Raw genomic sequence first — 24,006 nt, 5'->3', positions numbered from 1 at the left:
GTGAATACTTTCCAGATGCACTGTATGAGGTGACCAACGGGGAATGCTTGTTTCCATATTCTTACCATCTCAGAAGATTGAATAGGAGGAGGGCTAAAGATTCCATTCTGCTTTGAGCGTGTTTAGACCTGCTTATTTAATAAGGTCGATCAATTTTTGATGAGCACTTTGACTTTGGAGGGGTTCTCATGGAGGACATGTGTGATCTTCTAGAAGATTTGGCATGCTTCTTATGATTGGACATTTGATGATTTTTTTTTTTTTTTTTTTTTATTTTGTGCACCGAACATTATTAAAATGTTCGTTTTCTTTCAAATTGGAACGGACTTTTATGATGAAACACTTTCATTTTATTATTGTATGTGTATAAAAACATTTTGTGTGTGATAGTACTTTTAGTGCTGTTCGCATTGTAGGTAGTGGGGAAATTTCCTCTTATCCCTTCATGAGCGCTCATCTGTAAACGTATACATACATACATACATACATACATACATACATACATACATACATACATACATACATACATACATAAAGAATTTGATGCCCTGCTGATTTTGTACGTTTGCCCTCTGATAAAGAAATGATCAGTCTATAACTTTAATGGTTTTGTTTATCTAACAGTGAGAGGCAGAATAACAAAAATATCCTGAAAAACGCATTTCAAAAGTTATAAATTGATTTGCATTTTAATGAGTGAAAAAAGTATTTGACCCCTTTGCAAAACACGATTTAGTACTTTACTTTGTGACAAAAACCTTGTTGACAATCAGAGGTCAGGCGTTTCTTGTAGTTGGCCACCAGGTGGTCACACATCTCGGGAGGTATTTTGTCCCACTCCTCTTTGCAGATCCTCTCCAAGTCATTAAGGTTTCGTGGCTGACTTGGTAACTGGAAACCTTCAGCTCCTTCCACATATTTTCTATAGGATCAAGGTCTGGAGACTGGCTACGCCACTCCAAGATCTTTAATGTGCTTCTTCTTGAGCCACTCTTTTGTTGACTTGGCCGTGTGTTTTGGGTCTTTTTTTTTTTTTTTTTTTAATAGTGCAAGTATCGGGGTAAATGGTGCTACCTATATAATGAAAGGCGACAGACCATGTTCACTTGTTAGTTGCTATGTGCCTCTATAGTGACTAATAAAAGTGCATATACCAATAGTGCACTCCTAATAAATTACCAATGTGCATATACCAGTGGAGTAAACCTCACCAGGTTGCCAAATATGAACTTGATATAAATGTTTAAAAGTGATACATAAACCGTGATATTCCAATAACAAAAGTGCAAGTATATAAAAAAAATTAGTGTGTGTGTGTATATATATCTATATATCTATATCTCCCTAAAAGTGTAAGACAGATATTAAATAATAAAATAGTTGAAATGATATAAAACGACCCCAAAAAAATGAGTGTACCAAGTCCAAAAAATACATAATCAATCCAACCAAAGTCTTATGTGATAATTAAGTGCTTGGTGACGATAAACACAGGAACAAAATCCAGGTGACTTAAGTGCTCCCCCTCTTGAGTCCCCACTCACCAGCTCCAATAATCCCTACAGGGGTATTTTGCATAGCATATAGGCTTGATGTACCGATACTGTTTCCCAAGATAGATCATGCAGCCAGGCTCCAACCTTTCCAACCAGTATCCAACTCCTATGGACTTTCCGAAGATATCCCGCAGCTAGACCGAATTAGGTGTGCAAACGATCTCTCTCCAAGCCCAGATCAAGCAGCTGTGCTCCTCTCCTAATGCTCTCTCCAATATCCAGTATAGATAAGGTTTTCATGTAAAAAATTTGATCTGGGCTCCCATAGTGTAGTATTTAACCCTTTCGTGACTACGCCTATTTTTGACATTTGCTGTTTATAAGTTAAAATACATATTTTTTGCTAGAAAAATACTTGGAACCCCCAAACATTATATATATTTATTTAGCAGAGACTCTAGAGAATAAAACAGCGATTGTTGCAATATTTTATGTCACACCGTATTTGCGCAGCGGTGTTTTTTTTAAACGCACCTTTTTGGGAAAAGGGACACTTTCAGTAATTAAAAAAAAACGAAACAGTAAAATTAGCCCAATTTTTTTGCATAATCTGAAAGATAATGTTACGCCGAGTAAATAGATACCAAACATGTCACACTTTATAATTGCACACACTCGTGGAATGACGACAAACTATGGTACCTAAAAAAAAAAAAAAAAAAAAAAAAAAAAAAAAAAAAAAGTCAATAGGCGATGCTTTAAAAATTTTTTCCGGTTACCAGGTTCGAGTTACAGAGGAGGTCTAGTGCTAGAATTATTGCTCTCACTCACGATCGCAGCGATACCTCACATGTGTGATTTGAACACTGTTTACATATGCGGGCGCGACTTCCGTATGTGTTTTCTTTGCTGTGCGGGGACGGGGGGGGGGCACTTTAAAAAAAAAAAAAAAAATCTTATTTATTTTAAAATTGTTTTAAAAAATAATAATAATTTTGATCACTTTTATTGCTGTCACAAGGAATGTAAACATCCCTTGTGACAGTAATAGGTGGTGACAGGTACTCTTTATGGAGGGATCGGGGGTCTAAAATACCCCCGATCCCTCCTTTACACTTCAAAGCATTCAGATCGCCGTTTTCGGCGATTCTGAATACTGTATATATTTTTAAATCCGGCGCCATTGGCAGCCGAGTAAACCGAAAGTGACGTCATGACATTGCTACCGTGTTTACAATTAGGAGACTGGAATGAAGCCGCTTACAGCATCATTCAAGTCCCCCCTAGCCGCCAGAGGCATCGGATTGTGATCGGTGCTCCCGATTGAACGGGAGCCCCGGTAAGAGCGACGGGAGGCGGCGGGAGAGGGGGACGTCCCCTCCTGCTCCTCCGGCATAACAGCCAAGCGCCCACTGTAAAAATCAGTACCGGGATGATGCCTGCAGATGCGGGTATCATCCCGGTATAACCCCCGGAAGCCGAGTACGCACATCTGCGTACGCTCGGTGGCAAGGGGTTATTATAAGGAAATGTTTTTATTCCAAAATGAAAACGGTAAAAAAAGACTAAAGTAAAAACAAATGTTCCATACTATGGAAACTCTTCACAAAGCCCTACAGCTTTCAGACCCGCGGTATGTCTCTCACTTGCAGCGTGCGCTCCAGCTGCGTTCCATTGGCTCATTGACCGATATCACACCCGGAAATTATGTAAGTGCTCCACTCCGCCTTACGCACGTTTCATTATCAAACGTCTTCAATCTCGTGTAATCTTCCTTGCACGTGATTGGGTATTCTTTGCGAAGTGAAGGCTTACCTCATTTACTAGGCTCGGGAGCAGAGTGCATGGTTGATTTTTGCCTTTAGTAAATTAACCCCACAGTCTCTCATTGGGAATCGTACACGGCCAAGGCTGTGAATCACAGATTGTGTGGTGAAGAGCGCTCTCCCCTCCAGTCATCCCTTCTTGATCCCTTGGAGTCGGCACAACCTGTTAAAAGGGACTCCTGCAGATGACAGAGGAACAAGACAGCAGACAGAAATCACACTCTGTGCTTTGGAGTGAGGCATTGAAGTACTGTACACTGTGGAAGGACGTGCTTTGTTTTTCACACCAGAGGTTTATAATATTTGAATAATTTTGGCCTATAGCGTACTTGCCTAAAAAAAAATATACTAACGTATATTCTACATACGTGGTGTTCAGATAGTACAAGCTCAGCAATACTCCGCCATGGTTGTGACTTGCAGAATGTTTTGTAAACCCCATCATAAGCGGAGGGGCAGATTCAGAAGTTGGCTGCTTAACTGCTTCCCGACCGGCACATGACGATGTACGTCGGCAGAATGGCACGGACAGGCAAATGGGTAAACAGGTACTTCCCTTTGGAATTTGCTGCCGTGCCATCGCGTGTGCGCATCGGCCTGGACCCCCGTGAGTCCGACCACGGGTCCCGCAGACCTGATCGCTGCGGGGATACCCGCAATCGTCTCACAGGGAGGAAGACCAGGGAGATGTAAACAGCATCTCCCCGTTCTCCCTAGCAACAAGTGACACTGATCTCTGCTCCCTGTGATTGGAGCAGAGATCAGTGATCTGTAAAACACTGCCATGCCCCCCACAGTTAGAAACACACCCCTAGGATGCACTTAACTCCTACACTACCAACTCCTGGTTAACCCCTTCACTGCCAGTGTCGTTTACACAGGAATTGGTGCATTTGTATAGCACTGATTGCTGTATAAATGACACTGGTCCTAAAAATGTATCAAAAATGTCCGATGTGTCCGCCATAATGTCGCAGTCACAATAAAAATCGCTGATCGCCGCCATTACTAGTAAAAAATTTATAAAAATGCCATAAAACTATAACCTATTTTGTAATCGCTATAACTTTTGCAGCAACTAATCAATAATTGCTTATTGTTTTTTTTTTTTTTTTATGTAGAAGAATACGTATCCACCTAAACTGAGGGGGAAAAAAGTTTTGTGTATGTATGTATGTATGTGTGTATATATATATATGTGTGTGTGTGTGTGTGTGTGTGTGTGTGTGTGTGTGTGTATATATATATATATATATATATATATATATATATATATATATATATATATATATATATATATATATATATATACAATGGTGTGAAAAAGCGTTTGCCCCCTTCCTCATTTCCTGTTCCTTTGCATGTTTGTCACACTTAAGTGTTTCGGAACATCAAACCAATTTAAACAATAGTCAAGGACAACACAAGTAAACACAAAATGCAATTTGTAAATGAAGGTGTTTATTATTAAAGGTGAAAAAAAATCCAAACCATCATGGCCCTGTGTGAAAAAGTGATTGCCCCCTAAACCTAATAACTGGTTGGGCCACCCTTAGCAGCAACAACTGCAACCAAGCGTTTGCGATAACGTGCAATGAGGCTTTTACAGCGTCCTGGAGGAATTTTGGCCCACTCATCTTTGCAGAATTGTCCTAATTCAGTTACATTAGAGGGTTTTCGAGCATGAACGGCCTTTTTAAGGTCATACCACAACATCTCAATAGGATTCAGGTCAGGACTTTGGCTAGGCCACTCCAAAGTCTTCATTTTGTTTTTCTTCAGCCATTCGGTGGTGGACTTGCTGGTGTGTTTAGGATCATTGTCCTGCTGCAGAACCCAAGTTCGTTTCAGCTTGAGTACACGAACAGATGGTCGGACATTCTCCTTCAGGATCTCTTGGTAGACAGCAGAATTCATAGTTCCTTTTATCACGGCAAGTCTTCCAGGTCCTGAAGCAGCAAAACAGCCCCAGACCATCACACTACCACCACCATATTTTACTGTTGGTATAATGTTCTTTTTATGAAATGCAGCGTTCCTTCTACGCCAGATATACTTGGACACACACCTTCCAAAGAGTTCCACTTTTGTCTCATCGGTCCACAGAATGTTGTCCCAAAAGTCTTGGGGATCATCAAGATGTGTTGTGGAGAAATTGAGACGAGCTTTGATGTTCTTTTTGCTCAGCAGTGGTTTTCTCCTTGGAACTCTGCCATGCAGGCCATTTTTGCCCAGTCTTTTCCTGATGGTGGAGGCATGAACGCTGACCTTAACTGAGGCAAGTGAGGCCTGCAGTTCCTTGGACGTTGTTGTGGGGTCTTTTGTGACCTCTTGGATGAGTCGTCGCTGCGCTCTTGGGGTAATTTTGGGCGGCCGGCCACTCCTGGGAAGGTTCACCACTGTTCCATGTCTTCGCCATTTGTGGATAATGGCTCTCACTGTGGTTCGCTGGATTCCCAAAGCTTTGGAAATGGCTTTATAACCCTTTCCAGACTGATAGATCTCAATTACTTTCTTTCTCAATTGTTCCTGAATTTCTTTGGGTCTCGGCATGATGTGTAGCTTTTAAGGATCTTCTGGTGGACCTTACTGTGTCAAGCAGCTCCTATTTAAGTGATGCCTTGATTGTGAACAGGTGTGGCAATAATCAGGCCTGGGTGTGGCTAGAGAAATTGTAATCAGGTGTGGACAACCACAGTTATAGTATGTTTTAACAAGGGGGGCAATCACTTTTTCACACAGGGCCATGATGGTTTGGATTTTTTTTTCACCTTTAATAATAAACACCTTCATTTACAAATTGCATTTTGTGTTTACTTGTGTTGTCCTTGACTATTGTTTAAATTGGTTTGATGTTCCGAAACACTTAAGTGTGACAAACATGCAAAGGAACAGGAAATGAGGAAGGGGGCAAACACTTTTTCACACCACTGTATATGTGTATGTATGTGTATGTATGTGTGTGTGTATATATAATGTGTGTGTGTGTGTGTGTGTATATATATGTGTGTATATATATATATATATATATATATATATATATATATATATATATATATATATATATATATATATATATAGTGTATGTGTGTGTGTGTGTGTGTGTGTGTGTGTGTATGTATATATATATATATATATATATATATATATATATTTTTTTTTTAGGATATTTATTATGGCAAAAAGTAAAAAAATTTTTTTTTAAATTGTCGCTATTTTTTTGTTTATAGCGCAAAAAATAAAAACCGCAGAGGTGATAAAATGCCATCAAAAGAAAGCTCTATTTGTGGGGAAGAAAAAGGGCAAATTTTGTTTGGGAGCCACGTCACACGGCCGCGCAATCGTCCGTTAAAGCAACGCAGTGCCGAATCGCAAAAATTGCTCTGGTCTTAAGCCAGCAAAATGGTCTGGGGCTGAAAGCGGTTAAAGAAATTTTCACACGCGCGTTCTCCCCCCACCCCCCCGCCATCGTCCAGCTCTGCTTGATTAGTAGGTTGCGTGGCATGTGAACGTGTTAATGGTTAATATACTTCCTTGTGGTCTGCGTCTCCTCCTGAAAATGTGTAAAATTGGCAAGATTGCAACTTAATTATATATTATTGTGTGCAAGGGAATAATTGATATACAGCCCCTGAGACCACATGGTGCAAATATAGCACATCCGATTTCCATTTAGACAAGTGAAATGAGCTGTACAATGAATTTGTTATGAATACAATTAAGGGGCTGACAAAGAGGATGTAGCGTCTGTCTGTCTCGGAATGAGCACATTCTCAGCTGACGGCCGCTCTTTCCCCCTAATGGCCTAACCGTTTGGTAATTTTGGTAATCTTTAGGATGTTATTAGCAGATGCAGAGGGAGAAGAGCGTTTGTGGATTTTACACAATCCATTGTTGCTTGTATCAAAATAGGAAGACAAACGTGACATGTATTTTAAAAGGTACAATATGTGTATTACCTGAAATATTGGTAATGTGCTTTACAGTGCCTTTGAAAAAAGTATTCATACCCCATTCCAAATTTTGTCATGCTAGAAACCAAAAATGTATTTTATTGGGATTTTATGTGATAGACCAACACAAAGTGGCACATAATTGTGAAGTGGAAGGAAAATGCTAAATGGTTTTCATTTTTTTTTTTATTTTTTATTTTATTTTTTTAATACAAATATCTGAAACGTGTGCCATTTGTATTCAACCTCCTTTACTCTGATACCCCTAACTAAAATCTAGTGGAACCAATTGCCTTCAGAAGTCACTTAATTAGTCCGCCTGTGTATAATTTAATCTCCGTATACGTACAGCTGTTTTGTGAAGCCCTGAGAGGTTTGTTAGAGAAACTTTAGTGAACAAACTGCTTCATGAAGCTCAAGACCCAGACGGGTCACAGATAAAGTTGTGGAGATGTTTAAAGCCGGATTAGGTTATAAAAAAATATCCCAAGCTTTGAGTGTTGATCGATCCATCATCCGAAAATGTTAAGAGTGTGGCACAACTGCAACCAAGGTGGATATAAATCAATGTTTTTTGTTTTTTTTATTATTTTTTTATCACAAAACCCTAATTTCTTTTTGATTTTATTTATTTTAATCAAATTTTATTTTAATAAAATGCTTTTGGAGTAAACCTCTATCTAAGGATAGTTTTCTATTTATGATACATTAATAATTTATTCAGTATGAAATGGAGCTTAGTTATGTAGCATGAGGCTGTATATTCTGCAATATTTACATTTTTGGTAAACTCATTCAATGAATCCAAGCTCTGCAAGCTGAGATGACATGCACTACATTGATGCATTCACCCAATTTCACAGCAACCATGAGATAAAACAACGTTCAGTAATATTCCTCGTCTCATTGTTTTGCAAATCTATGTACACTACAAACTGTATGATTGAATCGGTTCTGATATTGTTGTTTTAATAACCTGACAGCTTATTATTCTAAATGGGAAACCTTCATTTTGTTTGCAAATATTAAAGATTCTAACTACCAGCAAGAATATGTCCTTACATTTAAAGAGCACCTGTCATTTCAGATCCATCATGGCAGCGCATGTTAGCGGGCATCCCCTCACCTTCTGCCGCAACGTTCCTCACTGTGTTGTCACTCCCGCATCACCAGCCGTCCCATTAAAGTGAATGGGACGGTCGGTGAGTCAACAACGGGACAGATGACAGTTGCTCTCTAAAAATTATGATTTAAATCAAGCCTGTTTACTAGTCATTTAAATCAAGTCCTCCCTGCTGCAAACCTACCAAGACATGGCCGTCCACCTAAACTGACAGGCCGGGCAAGGAGAGCATTCATCAGAGAAGCTGCCAAGAGGCCCATGGTAACTTTGGAGGAGCTTCAGAGATCCACACCTCAGGTGGGAGAATCTGTCCACAGGACAACTATTAGTCACGCACTCCACAAATCTGGCCTTCATGGAAGAGTGGCAAGAAGAAAGTAATTGAAAGATAGATGCACCGAAATTTCAGCTGCCAAAACATATTGGCCGAAAATGGAGTTATTGGCATTTTTCCAATAATGGCGCTGAAGATGCATGTGATCATGACTGTGAATTTGCAACGATTTTTAGCTTGAATTCGCTGTGATTTAACCGCTAATTTACTGTGCTTATGTTTTTTCATAGGTAATGTGACTCAAACTGCATCAAAAACGTAACACGGGTGCGTTGAAATGCATTGAAAACCCAGCAAAAATGCATCATTAACAGGGAGGTGCATTTTTGGTGTGTTGTTGTTATAATAGTTATTCTGACAATAATGTTATATAACGTCAGAAGTGATGTGTTGAATAGTTTTTATGTGTTTTAATTTCTGAGCATGTGTAGTCTTGCTCTTACGATTTTTTTCAGACGTTGAGTTCACATCTGACAACTTTATAGTCTGCACATCCAGCTTTTGTCTGAAGAGAAATCAAATCTACAGTCGAAAGCACCACACTAACGTTCCGAAAATCAGCAGATGGCTTGTCATACAAATTTTTCCATCCGATTCTTTTTTTTTTTTTTTTTTTTTGTATCGTGTGGGCGGTCTTTCAGACGTACATTTATCTTATACTTTTGTAGCGCTGAAAGGTGCCAATAATGACCAACAATATATTCATTTAAATTGATATTAAAAAGTCAAATATAATCCAATTTGTATATAAAAATATAAATATTTAAAAAAAAAAAACTGTCATTTTCGGCCAAGGGCATCCTGCATTTTCGATTTCGGCACCAACATTTCCATTTAGTGCACCTGTAAAAGAAAGCCATAAGAAGTCCCATTTGCAGTTTGCGATCAGCCATGTGGGGGACACAGCAAACGTGGAAGGTGCTCTAGTCCGATGAGACCAACATGTAACTTTTTGGCCTAAAAGCAAAATGCTATGTGTGGCGGAAAACTAACACTGCACATCACCCTGAACACACCATCCCCACCGTGAAACATGGTGGTGGCAGCATCATGTTGTGGGGATGCTTTTCTACAGCAGGAATGGGGAAGCTGGTCAGAGTTGATGGGATGATGGATGGAGCCAAATACAGGGCAATCTTAGAAGAAAACCTGTTGGTCCGGTAAAAAACTTGAGACTGGGGCAGAGGTTCACCTTCCAGCAGGACAACGACCCTAAACATACAGCCAGAGCTACAATGGAATGGTATAGATTAAAGCTGGCCATACACCATACAATTTTCTTATTCGATTTCCTTTAGATTTACCTTGAACTGTGTAGTAGAAGGGCCTGCCTGATTGCACACAAACTGAAAGTGTTTAGATTTGACCTCATATTATATGGTTTTGGTAAATCTAAAGGAAATCTATAGAAGAAAATTGTATAATGTATGGCCAGCCTAAAGCATATTCATGTGTTAAAACGGCCCAGTCAAAGTCCAGACCTAAATCAAATTGATTGATCCAATCTGTGGCAAGACTTGAAAATTGCTGTTGACAGAGCTTGAGATATTTTGCAAAGAATAATGGGCAAAAATGTGACTCTCCTAAAGACATCCTCAAAATAACTTGCAGGTTCTACAAAGTATTGACTCAGGGGCTGAATACAAATGCACGCCACACACTTCACATATTTTATTATTAAAATGGTTTGAAACCCATTTATCATTGTCCTTCCACTTCACAATTATGTACCACTTTGTATTGGTCTATGAGTGTTTCTCAACTCCAGGCCTCAAGGTGCCCCGATGGGTCATGTTTTCAGGCTTTCCGATTATTTTGAACGATTGATTTGACCAGTTTCACTGCCTTGGTAATTACCACAGCTGTTTTCCTATGAGGGAAATCCTGCAAACATGACCTGTTGGGGTGCCTTGAGGACTGCAGTTGAGAAAAACTGGTCTATCGCATGAAATTCCAATAAAATACATTTACGTTTTTTGGTCGTAACATGACAAAATGTGGAAAATTTCAAGGGGTATGAATACTTGTTCAAGGCACTGTATATAGACTGAGGATGTTCATGGTAAAGGGGAAGACGCTAGAAATGCTTCTCTGTGCATGTGTCTGATGGCTTTATGTAAAGTATAGGTGTATTGACAGCTATTGCCCATTTTGACAATATTGTCACTTTGACCCTGTGTCCACCTTCTAGTTCTTAGGCAAATGACAACATAAAGCACAATCAACTTGCTAGTCAGAGTAGTGCCCCATCGGTGGTGGTGTCTGTGGGAAGAGTAGTGCCCCATCGGTGGTGGTGTCTGTGGGAAGAGTAGTGCCCCATCGGTGGTGGTGTCTGTGGGAAGAGTAGTGCCCCATCGGTGGTGGTGTCTGTGGGAAGAGTAGTGCCCCATCGGTGGTGGTGTCTGTGGGAAGAGTAGTGCCCCATCGGTGGTGGTGTCTGTGGGAAGAGTAGGGCCCCATCGGTGGTGGTGTCTGTGGGAAGAGTAGTGCCCCATCGGTGGTGGTGTCTGTGGGAAGAGTAGTGCCCCATCGGTGGTGGTGTCTGTGGGAAGAGTAGTGCCCCATCGGTGGTGGTGTCTGTGGGAAGAGTAGGGCCCCATCGGTGGTGGTGTCTGTGGGAAGAGTAGGGCCCCATCGGTGGTGGTGTCTGTGGGAAGAGTAGGGCCCCATCGGTGGTGGTGTCTGTGGGAAGAGTAGGGCCCCATCGGTGGTGGTGTCTGTGGGAAGAGTAGGGCCCCATCGGTGGTGGTGTCTGTGGGAAGAGTAGGGCCCCATCGGTGGTGGTGTCTGTGGGAAGAGTAGTGCCCCATCGGTGGTGGTGTCTGTGGGAAGAGTAGTGCCCCATCGGTGGTGGTGTCTGTGGGAAGAGTAGTGCCCCATCGGTGGTGGTGTCTGTGGGAAGAGTAGTGCCCCATGGGCCAGATAAAGGCATGCAAAGGGCCGCATCTGCCCCCTAGGCTGCAGTTTGGAGACCACTGGCCTAGACAAAAACAAGTGATTAACCCTTGCAGTATGGGTGTAGCCTCACTGCAAGGGATAATTTATTTGCCTAGAGTTGGACTTTGAAGAGGTCCTGGAAGTTTAGTTCTTTGCCCTCCGTTTTTTGCTTTTTTTTTTTTTTTTTTTTTTTTTGGGGCTTGTCTCCAATATGATGACTAGGGTACAGGCGTGTATGGGGAGAATATTTTAGATGTTGCAGAAGAAAGCAGAGATCTATATGAAAAAGTGCAGGTGCAGCTTTTTATTTATTATAGTGACATTTGTTTTAGATTTTTCAAAGTGTTCCTTGCTATTTAGTTAAAAAATGGATGCCAAACCTCAGTGATCTTTCCTGTTGTCCAGGTAGATTTCCCACCTTTCAGCGGTTGCCTACCTCAGCTCTAATACAATAAGGCAATACAGTTCCAATGTACCTGTATTGCACTACACCACAGCTCCTATGGACAGATTGTGGCTTTATAAGCGCGGTCTTCTGGTGTTTGAAGATGCTAATTGTCCGGCAGTGACAGGGAGTTTCTGGCTTCAATACTTACGGAAATACTGACTTAGAACAAATGTGTAGATTAGAAAAATCAGAAGAAAGTTCCCTTTAACCCTTATGTTATGTGTTTTTCTCTAGCAGAATTCAGATTGTATCCATTGTGAAAATATCATTGCCTTCTGATTTTCTTTTATGCATCCAGATTGATCCTCTATGGTTTGAGGCAAGCTGTAGATGTTTCCCCCCTCCCCATAATTATCTTCAGAGGGATTTGTAAGGGACTGTTTGTCTCCTTAAGCCTCATACACACAATCGGACTTTTACAAACTTTCCTGTGGATTTTTGTACAAAGGGTGTCAGCCGTGAACTTGTATTGCATACACACAGCAGGATTTTTTCAGCCAACATTCAGCTCTTCACCACCACCTTTGGTCAACTTCTGCATTGGTTCTGAGCAGGCGTGTTTGTACTTTGTACAAAAGTCCTATGGTTTTCTATACACACGATCAGACTTTTATAGCAGCATACCTCGTGATTTTTGATTGCAGCCCTTCATTTCTTCACATTCAGCTTTCATAATTTCTCTCGTCCGCATTTCCAACTAGAGGGTTGCTACGCTATAATTGGTGCCCTAGAACCCCAAAAATGGCCTCCCTCAGACTTTGCTTACACTAGCATCAAGCAGGCGGTTTCAGCTGCGTTTTTGAAGCCTCAAAAACGACTGTCCATGCTATGTGTGGCTATGTGGTTGGCACTTCTGCCTAGCAGCACTAGTGCCGTCCATTCGAATTGCAACCATGCCACTACCTGCCTGGAGTTTGCATGTTCTCCCTGTGCCTGCGTGGGTTTCTTCTGGGTATTCCAGTTTACGCCCGCAGTCCAAAGACATGCTGGTAGGTTGGACTCTGTCTATGTTGGCCTTTCTATATATCAATGAATGTAAGTTCAGGGCCATAGTTTTGTAAGCTCCTTGGGGGCATGGACTGATGTAAATGCCCAGTATTTATGTAAAGCACCGCGTACATTGATGGTGCCATATTCAAGGGATATGAAAACTCTACGTACCCTGTTTAAAATGTCAGGTTTCTGTGATGTAAAAAATTTGTCAAAAATGTCAGAACTTTTTCCACCTTTTTTAAATGTTGCCTATAAACTGTACAACTCAATTGAAAAGCAAACGGAAATCTTTTAGGGGGTGGGTGGGGGGGTGTGAAGTAAAAAATAAAATAAATGTAATATTGTTGCATAAGTGTGCACACCCGCTTTTAACTGGGGATGTAGCCATATTCAGAATTAAGCAATCAAATTCAAACTCATGTAAATAGGATTCAGTACACACCTGCCATCATTTAAAGTGACTCTGATTTAACCCCAAATAAAATGCAGCTGTTCTAGTAGGTCTTTCCTGACATTTTCTTAGTTGCATCCTAAAGCAAAAGCCATGGTCCACAGAAAGCTTCCAACGCATCAGAGGGATCTCATTGTTAAAAGTTATCAGTCAGGAGAAGGGTACAAAAGAATTTCCAAGGCATTAGATATAACATGGAACACAGTGAAGACAGTCATCATCAAGTGGAGAAAATATGGCACAACAGTGACATTATCAAGAACTGGACGTCCCTCCCAAAACTGATGAAATAGAGAAGAAAACTAGTGGAGGAGATTGCCAAGAGGCCTACAGCAACATTAAAGGAGCTGCAGGAATATCTGGCAAGTACTGACTGTGTGGTACATGTGACAACAATCTCCCGTGTTCTTCATATGTCTGGCAAGACTGAAGCCTTTTTTTTACCAAGAAAAACACCCAAGCCCGGCTAAATTTTGCAAAAAATACATATGAAGTCTCCCAAAAGCATGTGGGGAAAATGTATTGTGGTCTGATGAAACCAAGGTTGAACTTTTTGGCCATAATCTAAAAGATATGTTTGGTGCAAAAATAACACTGCACGTCACCAAAAGAACACCAAAGCCACTGTGAAGCATGGCGGTGGCAGCACCATGCTTTGGAGCTGATTTTTTTTCAGCTGGAGCAGGGAGCTTAGTTAAGGTAGAGGAAATCGCGAACAGATCCAAATACCAGTCAATATTATTAAACCTACAGGCTTCTGCTAGAAAGTTGAACATAAAGAGGAACTTCATCTTTCAGCATGACGACCCAAAGCATACATCCAAATCAACAAAGGATTGGCTTCACCAGAAGAAGATTAACGTTTTGGAATGGCCCAGCCAGAGCCCAGACTTGAATCCCATTGAAAATCTGTGGGGTGATCTGATGAGGGCTGTGCACAGGAGATGCCCTCACAATCCAAAACAGATTTGGAGTGTTTTTGCAAAGCAGAGTGGGCAAATATTGCCAAGTCAAGATGTGCCATGCTGATACTCATACCCAAAAAAGACTGAGTGCTGTAATCCGGGCTTTTTTTCCAGGGGGAACTTGGTGGAATTCAGTTCCACCACCTCTGGATCCTTTGGTGCCTGCTCACCACAATCATTTGTAAACAAAGAAGTCTGATTTCTGTGTTTACAAGTGACAGCTCTGCATTCTGTGTATAACCCTCCTGAACTCTGCACTCTGTATGAAATGCAATCCTGATATTTAATGCCCCTTTAAGACCCTTCTACTGTTTGTGAAATATGACCACACCCACAATTTTATGTGATTTGGAGGGTGTGTGTGGGGGGAGGGGTTTTGGGGGAGTTGTGGTTGAGTTCCAGCACCTATTGATTGAGGGGGGGGGGGGGGAAGCCCTGGCTGTAATAAAATCAAAAGGTGCTTCAACAAAGTATTAGTTTTAGGCTGCTTTTACTCTGGGGTGGGCATTGACTGTAAAACACCACTAGTTTTAGCGGCACTATTCGGCCGCCAGCGGGACGCTTTTAACCCCCGCAAGCGGCCGAATAAAGGGTTAACTGCCCGTGTAGCGCCGAAGCATTTTGCAGGCGCTTCGGCAGTGGTGCCCACTCGTTTCAATGAGCAGGAGAGGTGTATACAACGCTCCTCCACCACCCCAAAGATGCTGTTTGCAGGACTTTTATTTTTTTTAACGCCCTGCCAGCGCAGCGCCCCAGTATGTAAGCCCTCTGGCTTTCACACTGCGACTGCAGTGGAGGTGTTTTTCAGGCGCTTTACAGGTGCTATTTTTAGCCCGAAAGCACCTGAAAAACGCCTCAGTGTGAAAGGGGTCTAAGGGTGTGGTATGAGCGATTTTCTGCTTGAAGCTAAAAAATGCTGGAGGAGAAAAAAAAATAAAAAATCTATTCTCTATGGAGGTTGTTTGCATCTCCACTCCAAATCACCTGCGGCTTAAACAAGTTCTGGAGCTTTTTTTGTTGCTCAAATTGGGCCAATTTTGTGTTTTTATTTCCATAGAAATTAATGGAAATGCGCAATTCATGTGTTTTTATGTGCACATTTGTGCCATTTTTTTTATTTATTTATTTTTTTATTTTTTTCCCCTCAAGATTTAAAAAAAAGAAAAAAAACTTTGGTACTTGGACCAGAGCCGCAAGGAAGTCTAGTTGGCCTCCAACCAGGATACATGACACACCCTAACCCCAACTCCTAATCATAACCCCTTAACCTAACGAAAAAAATTAATGAATGAATAATCCATAAAAAAAAAGCTAAGGGAAAAGCTGAAATACCTAGCAACAAATGATGCAGCAGATGATAGTTTTCTCTATTGGCTAGTAAAAAAAAAACTGGCAAGGCTCAAACGTTGCATAAATACGCACACTTAGCGCATGGTTACATGAAAGTTAGGGTTTCCCATTTTGTTTAGAGGGTTATGGTTAGGGTTTGGTTTTTCGCCTTGAAGGAAAAGTTTAGGGTTAGGGTTTCTGGTTAGGGATAGGGTTAGGGTTTTCCCCTTGAACAAGTTTTAGGGTTATGCTTTCCTGTCGGTTTTCCCCTTGAAGAACAAGTTTAGGGTTTTGGTAAGTGTTATGGTTTCCGGTTAGGGGGTTATGGTTAGGGTTTTCCCCTTGTAGAACAAGTTTAGGGTTTTGGTAAGTGTTATGGTTTCCGGTTAGGGTTTCCCATTAGGATTAGGTAGTTATGGGTTAGGGTTTTCCCCTTGAAGAACAAGTTTAGAGTTTTTGTAAGTGTTATGGTTTCTCGTTAGGATTAGGGGGTTATGGTTAGGGTTTTCCCCTTGAAGTTTAGGGTTATGGTAAGAGTTATGGGTTCGCGTTAGGGTTTCCAATTGGGATTTGGGTTTTCCCCTTGAACAAGTTGGGGTTTCCGGTTAGAGCCGGTTCACACTGCGGGCGATGCGAGGCGACACGACTCGCCTCGCCGCGCTCTGGCAAGTCGCCCCCGTTCTGTACAATGGAACCGTTCTGAGAGGAGCGACTCGAGTCGCTCCGACTCAGAAAAAAGGTTCCTGTACTACTTCTGGGCGACCTCGGGGCGACTTGCATTGACTTCTATACAGAAGTCATCTGCAAGTTGCCACTGAGGTCGCGGCAGGTCGCGGCGATGCAAGTCGGTGTCGCCTCGCATCGCCTGCAGTGTGAACCGGCCCTTAGGGTTAATTAAAATATTTTAAAAATTGCAATTAAAATTTGCATAAAAAAGACTAAATGAATAAAAATGAAATTGCACATACAGCGCTTTTTTTTTTTTTTTTTTTTTTTTTTTTTAAATAAACTAATAATTGCAATTTTAAAAATTATATTTGAAAAAAATTGCAATTTAGGCTAAATAAATTTAAAAAATTTAATTACATATACAGCTTATAATAAAAAATATACTAATTGCAATTTAAAAATGAAATATATTAAATTTGCATTTGTTTTTCCTCACATATGCTCATTATGGGATCCATTGTAAAAGCACTGAAATTGAGGTAGATACAGGTACACTGCTGCTCTCTCAGCTGCTGCTACTCACTCTGGTCTCACAGAATGGCTTAAATGGTTAAATACTGTTTTTTGGGCTTTGGGCTTTTGGGCTATGATATCTTAAATGCGGCTAGATGCAAATGTGGCAAAACAGGCGTTTTTAAATGCCGGTTTGAAGCTGTCAAAAACTTAGTTCAGAGGAGGTTGCCTTAGCGTCCCATGTACATTAAAGCGGAGGTCCACCCTAAAGTGGACCTTCCGCTCATCGAAACCCTCCCCCCCCCGTCCGGCGCCACAATTGGCACCTTTCAGGGGGGAGGGGGGTGCAGATACCTGTACAGTACAGGTATCTGCACCCACTTCCGGGATAGCTCTCTGCGGAAAGGGGCGTAGATTACGCCCCTTTCCGAAAGTGCCCCGCTGCCTGCTGGGAAACACACGGATCCCAGAGGCAGCGGGTCCATCCTTATTGCGCAGCGCGACTCGTGCATGCGCAGTAGGGAACCCGGGAAATGAAGCCGAAAGGCTCCACTTCCTGATTCCCATACCCAAGATGGCGGCGGCAGCACCCGAGAGACGATCGAGAGATCGGCTTCGGGTGCCGACATCGCGGGCGCGCTCGACAGGTAAGTGTCACTATTTTAAAAGTCAGCAGCTGCAGTATTTGTAGCTGCTGGCTTTTAAAAAAAAAAAAAAAAAAAAAACGCGGACTCCCGCTTTAAGCCTTAGGAGGCATTGTCTTTTATAACTGGCATAATAGATTTTGTATTGGGCATTTTACTTTCAATAGTTTTTTATTATTAAAGGGGTTGTAAAGGTTCATTTTTTATTTTCTACATAGGTTCCTCTAAGCTAGTGCATTGTTGGTTCACTTAACTTTTCCTTCGATTTCCCTTCTAAATGTTTTTTTTCTTTGTCTGAATATCTCACTTCCTGTTTCTCCTCAGTAAACTTCTCACCATCATCCGAGCTGGTGGTTAGTCAGCCAGAACAGCTTACTGAACAGCTTACTGAGGAGGAACAGGAAGTGAGAAATTCAGACAAAGAAAACAAAGAAAAAAAAAAATTTATAAGGGAAATCGAAGGAAAAAGGTAAGTGAACCAACAATGCACTAGCTTAGAGGAACCTATTTAGAAAATAAAAAACAAACCTTTACAACCCCTTTAAAGCGGAGGTCCACCCTAAAATGGACCTCCGCTCATCGGAATCCCCCCCCCCCCTCCGGCGCCAAAATCGGCACCTTTCAGGGGGGAGGGGGGTGCAGTTACCTGGATAATCCAGGTAACTGCACCCACTTCCGGGCTAGCTCTCTGCGGAAAGGGGCGTACGTTACGCCCCTTTCCGCAAGCGCCCGCCCCCTTCAGCAAGTGCCCCGCTGCCTGCTGGGAAACGCACAGCTCCCAGAGGCAGCGGGGACCGTCCGGATTGCGCCGCGCGGCTCGCGCATGCGCAGTAGGGAACCGGGAAATGAAGCCGAAAAGCTCCATTTCCTGATTCCCATACCCAAGATGGCGGCGGCACGAGCGAGCGATCGGCTTCGGGTGCCGACATCGCGGGCGCGCTGGACAGGTAAGTGTCACTATTTAAAAGTCAGCAGCTGCAGTATTTGTAGCTGCTGGCTTTAAAAAAAAAAAAAAAAAAAAAACGCGGAGTCCCGGTGGACTCCCGCTTTAAGTGTTTAAAAGTAACAACAAGCAGAGAATGTAAACAAAGCTCAAGTTACAGAAAATCACTTTTACAATACTCAACGAGCGGAGTAACAAGGATATAAAGAATTGGAGCGAGCAAGAAGAATTGTCTGACAATACATTCTTTGAAACTTATATATAAGACAACTAGATTAAACAGTCGAAAAAAAAAATGCAACGAGCACTAAAGTGCCTACTCTAGTGAGCTACAGTAGTTTTGTGGTGACCGTCGGGGTATTAGCCCCGTCTAGATGAGACCCTAACAGCCATCCAATAAGAAAAAAAAGTAAGCTAAAAAGAAAAATTGCCCTGAGCAGATCAGGCAGAGGATAACAGTCCAAGTGCCCTCAGCTGGAAAACGGGTGAGGATGTAAGGGCAAGGTCCCCCCCGCCGCCCCCAAAGGGCTCTCGCTGCAGAAGGGAAGCCCTTGTCCCCCACTTTCCCCACGCACCGCCAGCCGTAGTAAAAACATTTAGGTAACCAGTGCCAGTATAAAAGGAACATGTAGACAAAAGAAAGTATGTATTGGGCATTTTATCACTGTAGAGGATGGAATTGGATCTTGATTGTATATGAGGACCTGTTCCAATTATGTCTTGTCAATTTTTATCTCAAAGGCAGGGCACTCCAAACTATATGGCTCGCAGCCCACATCTGGCTTGCTACAAGATTTTATCCTGCACCTAGCTAGGATCAATGAAGTATCCTAAATGTGCACAGATTAACCACTTGGCGCCCATACTATGTCATATGACGTCGTGGGCTTTGTGGTGTAATATCTGATGCCTGAGGCCACAGATATCGGCATTTTCAGCCGGCGATTCCCTGCACCAGAAGAAAGATCATAGCGGCTGTTCCGCCGCTTGATCGTTCTTACGGGCGGCAGGAGGGGACGCCCCCCCTTCCGCCGCCCTCTGGTGCTTGTACCGACTCACCGCATCCATCGGTGAGTCGGTCACAGGATCCGCCAGCCCCTGGATGATACCATAGAGATTTCCGGCGGACCAGATCGTACCCGGAGTCTCTATGATCGTTCGGAGGCCGGGCGCGGTGTTATGACGTCATGCCCGGCGTCTGCATTCAAATTAATGGCGCCGTTTTGGCTGGGAGGCCAGGATCGTGTTTTTTTTGTTTTTTTTTAGTCTTCCCAGCCTAGAGGTGAGATATGGAGTCATTATTGACCCCATATCTCACTGTAAATGGGTCAGATCGTGCCATATTCCTATTACAAGGGATGTTTACATTCCTTGTAATAGGAATAAAAGTAATCAAATTTTTTATTTATTTAAAGTGTCAAACTAAAAAAATTAAATTAACAAAAAAAATTTAAAGCGCCCCTGTCCCTGTGAGCTTGTACGCAGAAGCAAACGCATACGCAAGTCCCGCTCACATATGAAAACTGTGTTCAAACCACACATGTGAGGTATCGCCAAGAACGTTAGAGCGAGAGCCCTAGACCTCCTCTGTAACCCAAAACATGTAGCCAGTAAAAAAATTTAAAGCGTCGCCTATGGGGATTTTTAAATATCAACGTTTGGCGCCATTCCACGAGCACGTGCAATTTTGAAGCGTGCCATGTTTGGTATCTGTTTTCTCTGCGTATCTTCATCTTTCACATTATGCAAAAAAATTGGGCTAACTTTTTTAACTTTTTTTTTTTTTTTTTTTTTAAAGCATGCAACTGTTTCTTCTGGAAAAAAGTGTTAGAAAAATTGCTGCGCAAATACCGTGCGAGATAAAAAGTTGCAACGACTACTATTGTATTCTCTAGGGTCTTTGCTAAAAAAAAAACATACATAATGTTTGGGGGTTCTATGTAATTTTCTAGCAAAAAAATTATGAATTTTACATGTAGGAGAGAAATGTCAGAATTGGCCTGAATGCGAAGTGGTTAAGGATAAAGGTCAGCAGAAACTGCTTATGGCCTTTTATTCACCATCCCCACAACCTACACCTAGATTCTGTAAGGGTGGAGAGCTCTGATGGGGACCCAGATGTAAGGGAACTATGATGATGATGGGGACCCAGATGTAAGGGGACTATGATGATGATGGGGACCCAGATGTAAGGGGACGATGATGGGGACCCAGATGTAAGGGGACTATGATGAATGGGTCCCCAGATGTAAGGGGACTATGATGATTGGGACCCAGATGTAAGGGGACTATGATGATGGGGACCCAGATGTAAGGGGACTATGATGATGATGGGGACCCAGATGTAAGGGGACTATGATGATGATGGGGACCCAGATGTAAGGGGACTATGATGATGATGGGGGACCCAGATGTAAGGGGACGATGATGATGATGACCCAGATGTAAGGGGACGATGATGATGATGACCCAGATGTAAGGGGACGATGATGATGGGGATCCAGATGTAAGGGGACTGATGATGGGGATCCAGATGTAAGGGGACTGATGATGATGGGGGACCCAGATGTAAGGGGACGATGATGATGGGGATCCAGATGTAAGGGGACGATGATGATGGGGATCCAGATTTAAGGGGACTATGATGATGATGGGGATCCAGATGTAAGGGGACTATGATGATGATGGGGGATCCAGATGTAAGGGGACTGATGATGGGGATCCAGATGTAAGGGGACTATGATGATGGGGATCCAGATGTAAGGGGACTATGATGATGATGGGGATCCAGATGTAAGGGGACTATGATGATGGGGACCCAGATGTAAGGGGACTATGATGATGATGGGGACCCAGATGTAAGGGGATGATGATGATGATTGGGACCCAGATGTAAGGGGACTATGATCATGGGGGCCCAGATGTAAAGGGACTATGATGATGGGGACCCAGATGTAAGGGGACTATGATGATGATGGGGGATCCAGATGTAAGGGGACGATGATGATGGGGGACCCAGATGTAAGGGGATGATGATGATGGGGATCCAGATGTAAGGGGACTATGATGATGGGGATCCAGATGTAAGGGGACTATGATGATGATGACCCAGATGTAAGGGGACGATGATGATGGGGGTCCAGATGTAAGGGGACGATGATGATGGGGATCCAGATGTAAGGGGACTATGATGATGGGGATCCAGATGTAAGGGGACTATGATGATGATGAGGGATCCAGATGTAAGGGGACTGATGGGGATCCAGATGTAAAGGGACTATGATGATGGGGATCCAGATGTAAGGGGACTATGATGATGATGGGGATCCAAATGTAAGGGGACTATGATGATGATGATGGGGGGAACCCAGATGTAAGGGGACTATGATGATGGGGATCCAGATGTAAGGGGACTATGATGATGATGGGGATCCAGATGTAAGGGGACTATGATGATGCGGATCCAGATGTAATGGAACTATGATGATGGGGATCCAGATGTAAGGGGACTATGATGATGATGGGGATCCAGATGTAAGGGGACTATGATGATGCGGATCCAGATGTAATGGAACTATGATGATGGGGACCCAGATGTAAGGGGACTATGATGATGGGGTACCAGATGTAAGGGGACTATGATGATGGGGATCCAAATGTAAGGGGACTATGATGGGGATCCAGATGTAAGGGGACTATGATGATGGGGATCCAGATGTAAGGGGACTATGATGATGGGGATCCAGATGTAAGGGGACGATGATGATGGGGATCCAGATGTAAGGGGACTATGATGATGATGGGGATCCAGATGTAAGGGGACTATGATGATGATGGGGACCCAGATGTAAGGGGACGATGATGATGATGGGGACCCAGATGTAAGGGGACGATGATGGGGATCCAGATGTAAGGGGACTATGATGATGACTCTGACGGGGATCCTAATGTAAGGAGAATTAGGTGGGGACCCTGACATAAGTGGCCTGTACATTTTGGCACAAAATACAAAGTGAAGTCTTCTGCTCTAAAATGTATTTACACTTCTTTTTTTCCCCCTTTTAGGTGAGTGTGGTTCAGGATTCTGTGAACATGTCAGGCCAGTTCAGTAACAATAACTTGAAGGTTCCAGAATGTCGTCTAGCGGAAGACTTGGGGTATCTCTGGGAGACAACCCGATTCACAGATTGCAGCCTCTTTGTAGGAGGTCAGGAATTTAAAGCTCATAAATCTATCCTAGCAGGTAATTGCTCCATAATCATTCCCATATCTCTTCTGCTTTCCCTGAATACATAGACGCCGTCCTGACTGCTCTCTCCTCTCCTGCTTTGTTCCAGCTCGCTCCCCCGTATTCAGTGCAATGTTTGAACACGAGATGGAAGAAAATAAAAAGGTATTAATGTTTTACTGTTTCCAAGCAGGGTGATAAATCTGTCTTTTTATCTCTAGTTCTCTTTTGGTGTTGTTTCCTAATATTTCACTGAAAAACCTTTTACAGTCAGCATCCTGTGTTATTTACAGCTGTGCTTCCACTTTCATTGCTGTTGTACTTTCTCTATTGCTTCTCCTGTTACATAACACCAGACATGTTTTCATTGGTGCTGTGAAATATCTTCTGCTTTTTTGGATCATTGCAGTGATATATTTATAGGCTTTTGGCATCTACCAACGTCAGATTGTGTGAGTTTAATAGGAGTTAACTCCACTTGCGCTGAAAAATTGTAACGGTAATATTATTATAATACAGGATTTATATAGTGCCAACAGTATACGCAGCGCTTTACAATATAAAAGGGAGACAATACAGTTATAATGCAATAAAATACAAGAGGATTAAGAGGGCCCTGCTCAGAAGAGCTTACACTCTAATAGGGTGGAGCAGGTGGTACAAAAGGTTGTAACAATGGCTTATTAGATGGCTTATATGTATAATTAATGTTGAGGTATATACACTTGAGAGATAGAGATATACATCACTGTATATATACAGTGGGGACGGAAAGTATTCAGACCCCCTTCAATTTTTCACTTTGTTACATTGCAGCCATTTGCTAAAATCATTTAAGTTCATTTTTTTTCCCCCTCATTAATGTACACTCAGCACACCATATTGATGGAAAACACGGAATTGTTGACATTTTTGCAGATTTATTAAAAAAGAAACACTGAAATATCACATGGTCCTAAACATTCAGACCTTTTGCTCAGTATTTAGTAGAAGCCCCCTTTTTATTCGAATACAGCCACGAGTCTTTTTGGGAAAGATGCAACAAGTTTTTCACACCTGGATTTGGGGATCCTCTGCCATTCCTCCTTGCAGATCCTCCCCAGTTCTGTCAGGTTGGATGGTAAACGTTGGTGAACAGCTATTTTTAGGTCTCT

The 24,006-nt window shown here is 42.3% G+C and overlaps 1 protein-coding gene across 1 annotated transcript in view; it reads left to right on the top strand.

Annotated features, from left to right (window-relative positions):
* Nucleotides 1-24,006, top strand: part of SPOPL (speckle type BTB/POZ protein like) — a 75,970-nt gene that overhangs the window by 28,779 nt on the left and 23,185 nt on the right. The window contains exons 5-6 of the mRNA XM_077447758.1: nucleotides 22,690-22,867; nucleotides 22,962-23,017. Of these exons, the coding sequence (XP_077303884.1) occupies nucleotides 22,690-22,867; nucleotides 22,962-23,017 (234 nt within the window). The remainder of the gene's footprint in view (nucleotides 1-22,689; nucleotides 22,868-22,961; nucleotides 23,018-24,006) is intronic.

The sequence above is a fragment of the Lithobates pipiens genome, unplaced genomic scaffold, assembly GCF_037356315.1.
Source record: "Lithobates pipiens isolate NorthernLeopardFrog02 unplaced genomic scaffold, aLitPip1_a1.2 Scaffold_22, whole genome shotgun sequence".
Lineage (NCBI taxonomy): Eukaryota > Metazoa > Chordata > Amphibia > Anura > Ranidae > Lithobates > Lithobates pipiens.
This window is presented reverse-complemented; position numbering and strand designations above follow the sequence as displayed.